The following is a 4,470-nucleotide window of genomic DNA, read 5'->3' as shown; positions in this document are numbered from 1 at the left end:
GGCGGTCCCCTATCCGAATTTACACTGTGATATCTAGGAGATGAGGTGTCTAACAGAATGAACAGACGATAGCTGCCACAGGCGGAAGCCCAACAATTCCCACCATGTAGTCCGCAACCATGCCGCTAGCCGACCCACAAAACGCACCACACTTCGAGTCACACTGCGTACTCCACGAAAGCATGCTTTGAACAGCAGCGAGCTCGGGGTGTCCTTCCGGTTCGACCGTCAGCAATATCTTGCCCGTCCGGGGATAAGCGTAGACAAGATACTCGAACTCGTAATCTTGTAGAACCCAACCTTCATCCATTTGACCTCAGTTGCCTCCATGATAGGGTCCCGTCTTGGTTGTCTTGAATCGCTCCACGGCCTTAGTCAACGCACCCGTGATGACAGATGAGAAAGACTGCACGTTGTCTGGATTGCCGCACGTGCATACAAAAGAGATGCTGCAGTCATTTCCGATCGTATGAGCCTCAGGCTTTTATAGATTGATGACGATGTTGAATCCTTCGCCAGTAGGCAGCTGGAAGTTGAAGAAGCTGTTGTGGGCCGTGTTGTGGTTGTACGGAGATGCGCTCAGATCGCTGAGGGAGCAATTTGTGATGATGGCCCGTAGGACTGCCCAAACGATGAGGAGTCACCGGTGACTTCCTCAATTCAACGACACAAACGATGCCAAACTGTCGCTTCAAAGGAGGAAATCAGGAGGCGAACGTGGAGTCAACTCGCTCACCGTTGCGAACACGACACTATAAAGCCTATCACGATCATCCCCATCGCAAAAGGTTATCGTACCCCTAAAGAAGTCCGACAATGAGCGAAGTGATGCTTTCGTGTTCTGTTGACAGAAGTTACAAGGTGGGATTCAGTGGCATAACTATCGCCCGACGTGCTAATGCAGTTCAGCACGCAATCGCCATCCTTCACAGCCGACGACGCCCAGCGAGACAGACTGTCAGTGCTGCAAGCGAACCACCAAATACTGACCGTGTCACTGGTGGGAAAGGGAAATCTGAACTGAAGGGTACACCGAGTATAGTCGGAATGAAGCAATGGCTACAGCAGATCGGTCACTCGGTATGCCTCGTGAGCAGTCTCTGGAGCTGTACTGACAAACAAAGACTGCCGAAATCGACGACCTCAACATCATTCACGTCGCCGGCACTAAGGGCAAAGACAGTACATGTGCCTTTATCGAGTCAATTCTTCGAGCTTACGGGGAAAGGACCGGATGGCCACGGAAAACAGGTCTATACACTTCGCCGCATCTCATTTACCCTGGAGAAAGGATACGAATCAATTTCCAGCCCTTGACCAGGGAGCTCTTCGCCAGGTACTTCTTTGAAGTGTGGGATATCTTATCGAGAGACTCGGACAAGTTGCCTCGTTATCTCCAGCTCTTTACTCTAGTTTCGTTTCACGCGTTCATCAAAGAAGGCGTAGAGGCAGCGGTATTCGAGACTCACCACGGAGGGGAATATGATGCTACTAACGGCATAGAGCATCCAGTCGCAACCGTGATAACCACCCTTGGCATGGATCACATCCAGCAATTAGGACCCACTATCAAAGACATCGCCTGGCATAAATCAGGAATCTTGAAGCGCGGAGCCTATGCTTTCTCGTCCCCCCAGGAACCGTCCGCTGCTGATATTCTCCGGAATCGCGCATCGGAGAAAGGCATCAACATCCAGTTTATCGGAAATGATCCGGAGCTTCCAGTACATGTGCCGCAGCTGAAGCCAGATGTTCAGCGTACGAATTGTTCGGTTGCGCTTGCTGCTGCACGCTGTCTCCTCAGAGATAGAGCTCCCAAAAATACTCCGTTATTATCGGATGTGGATATTTCGCAGGCTATAAGCCAATTTACATGGCCTGGGCGCTTTCAAATCATTGTCGATGGGGTATTAAGCTGGTTTCTGGACGGTGCGCACAACGAGATGAGCGTTATCAAGGCAGTGGAATGGTTCATCGAGAGCTCCCAGGGAGAGAAGTGCGTGACCAGCCAGGTCACATATCCCCGCTAATTTGATGCTAGTAGTTTATTACCCGTACGCATCTTGGTCTTCAGCCAAGTATCGAAACAGAGAGATGCGAGACTAGTCCTCGAACGACTGGCCACTACCCTCAGCCCTATTCATATCGATCATGTCATCTTCACTCTTTACGATCCACAGCAGGACTTGGACTCTCTAGCAGGTAAAGTTCTCCTTGTCCTTATAAAGTTCGCCCACTAACTGCGACACAGCTGTGGTTGATGGGTCGGAAGATGCCTTGCAGCAGGCGTTCGGCGAGATATGGTCGAGATACCACCAGGATAGCCGCATAGTTTACGAACTAAGCGTAGAGAAGGCTTTGGATGCTGCTAGAGAGATAGGGACGGAAGCTGGTGGCATGCAGACTCTCATCACTGGAAGCCAACATCTAGTCGGTAGCGCACTGTTCTCAATGAACAGTTGAACGTTAACGAGAGACCGTCAATTCTCTCAACGCTCAGCATAATCGAGCGAACAGTGCACTGAAATGATGTGGAACGGAACCAGGTGTTGCTAGTAAATCGCTCTCTCAACATTGATAAAAGGCTCTACAGCTACTAAGCTGCGAGAAACTAGCGAGCAATCCTACAAATGAGTCTTACCGCTAGCTACAGAAGATACCACAATTATCAATACCCACTTTCATCCTCATACAGCTCGTAGTCTACCACTAGAAGTGGTTAGGACCAAGCGGAACGCCCAAAGCGTTCAAAAGGACCATGACAAGCGAAATACCAAGCTTTCCAGGCGAGCCAGCATCCAGAAGATCCAAGAACTCGTTGCGGATGCTGCAGCCCGAGATAGGAACACCGTTGAACCTGTCGGTGAGGTAGTTGAGAACATCGCCGGTGCTGGTCGCGGCCTGGGTGAAGTGCTCGCCGAAAGAGTCTCGGACGTATGTGATGGAAACACCCGCCTTGCAGAACTGGTCCACGAGCGCATCAGTGTCGGCGATGGGCGAGATCTCGTCCTTGACGGCCTTGTATACGAAGATCGGCATGGATGGAGTGCCGTGAAGACCCATGGTCGCTCCGGTCCTGATGGTGTTTTCCGCGATAGGGTCTGTGAAGATTTGTAAGTCAGTGTCATCGTCAGAATTAACATTTCTCACAAGGGGTACATACCATCGAAGACCGCCTGTCCTTGCTTGAAGTACGTGAAGATATCCTGTCCCGCGTACGTCTTCACATCAGCGTAGAAGCACTGGCGACCAGCTTGGTTGAAAGCATCAGCCTTCTCTGGCTTGAGGCTGTCTTGGACATACTTTCCGAAATCAGGATACGCGTTTCCCAAGCCCAAGAAGCCGGCAGCACTGAGACCAGCGAAGAGTCCCTTGTTGATGGTGTTGAAAACATTTTCGACGTTGGGAGTCACACCGCCGATGGCCATGCCAACAAAGGGGATCTCTGGGGCGTAGTTGGCTTGGAGTTCGGCGGCCCATTCGGAAGCCAAAGCGCCTCCACTATATCCCCACATCTGGACCTTTGCAGAAGAGTCGACGCCGGTGGTGGCGCCGGAAGCGAGCGCCGCACGAATGCCATCGAGGGTTGCGTAGCCTGCTTGGAATCCAGCGACGAAAGTGGACTTGGGTCCCTCCCAATCCGGCGAGTTGACGATCCAGCCCTGGTTGAGCGAGGCAGCAATGAGGGCGGCTTCAATACCTCCTGTTCCGGCATATGTGGTGTTGGACTTTGTTTGGAGCGTGTAAGATGGTGCGCAGTTGATCTCACCACCGCTGTCTTCAGCGACCTGGTAAGAGAGCAGCTTCTTTGAATCCGCGTTCTTTGGCACCATCACCGTGGTGACTGTGGCCACCGGGTTTCCGAGCGAGTCAGTGGTCCTGTAGAGCAGTTGCCAGGCACCCTTCAAGTTGAGAGGAATGGTTTGAAACAGCGAGAGGGCGCTGGGTACTGGTCGGCTTCTCAAGATAGCACCAGGTTTTGCAGACTCGAAGCCAGCAGGTGGTGTGTAGAATGGATCATCAGAGGGAGGGATGGGGGCGCTGCCTCCAGCTCCAAGGAGTGAACCAAGTAGACCAGGTCTGGGAGCGGCAGCAGTGAGTCCGACCAGCGCAAAAAGCGCGACCTTGATGGCAGAAGCCCTCATGTTGGAGTGAATGGGATGCGATACGTGCGAGAATGTGATGATAGCGATGTCTTAATGTGCGCAAGAACATTCGCCTTATATGTCCATCTCTCCCCTTCCTGTTCAAACACCTAAACAACAACCTCTGGCCTTAGGTGTCAAATTCCGTTCATGTCGTCACATGAGCATCTCGAAAGCTACACGAGCATGGTCGACTAACGACTGGCCGATTGGTTGCCTTCTATTTACGAGCCCGACTAAAGGCATGCCGATTGGTCGTGACGGCCAAGTTCTACCATCGGACAGGTACGGCCATTCATACGCAAGCTCGGAGCCTCGGTGTCGA

The 4,470-nt window shown here is 52.1% G+C and overlaps 1 protein-coding gene across 1 annotated transcript; it reads right to left on the bottom strand.

Moving 5' to 3' along the window:
• Nucleotides 1-2,709: 2,709 nt before the first annotated feature.
• On the bottom strand, nucleotides 2,710-4,145 carry J4E86_001059 (uncharacterized protein; the record flags this gene model as incomplete). The annotated part of the gene is made up of 2 exons (XM_051441631.1): nucleotides 2,710-3,101; nucleotides 3,164-4,145. The coding sequence occupies 2 exons, from the start codon at nucleotides 4,143-4,145 to the stop codon at nucleotides 2,710-2,712; spliced, it is 1,374 nt and encodes a 457-aa protein (XP_051307802.1).
• Between the last annotated feature and the right edge of the window lie 325 nt (nucleotides 4,146-4,470).

The sequence above is a fragment of the Alternaria arbusti genome (assembly GCF_024043155.1).
Source record: "Alternaria arbusti strain BMP 1465 chromosome Unknown scaffold_1, whole genome shotgun sequence".
Classification (NCBI taxonomy): domain Eukaryota; kingdom Fungi; phylum Ascomycota; class Dothideomycetes; order Pleosporales; family Pleosporaceae; genus Alternaria; species Alternaria arbusti.
Note: the sequence above shows the minus strand (reverse complement) of the source record. Positions and strands in the feature narration are given on the sequence as shown.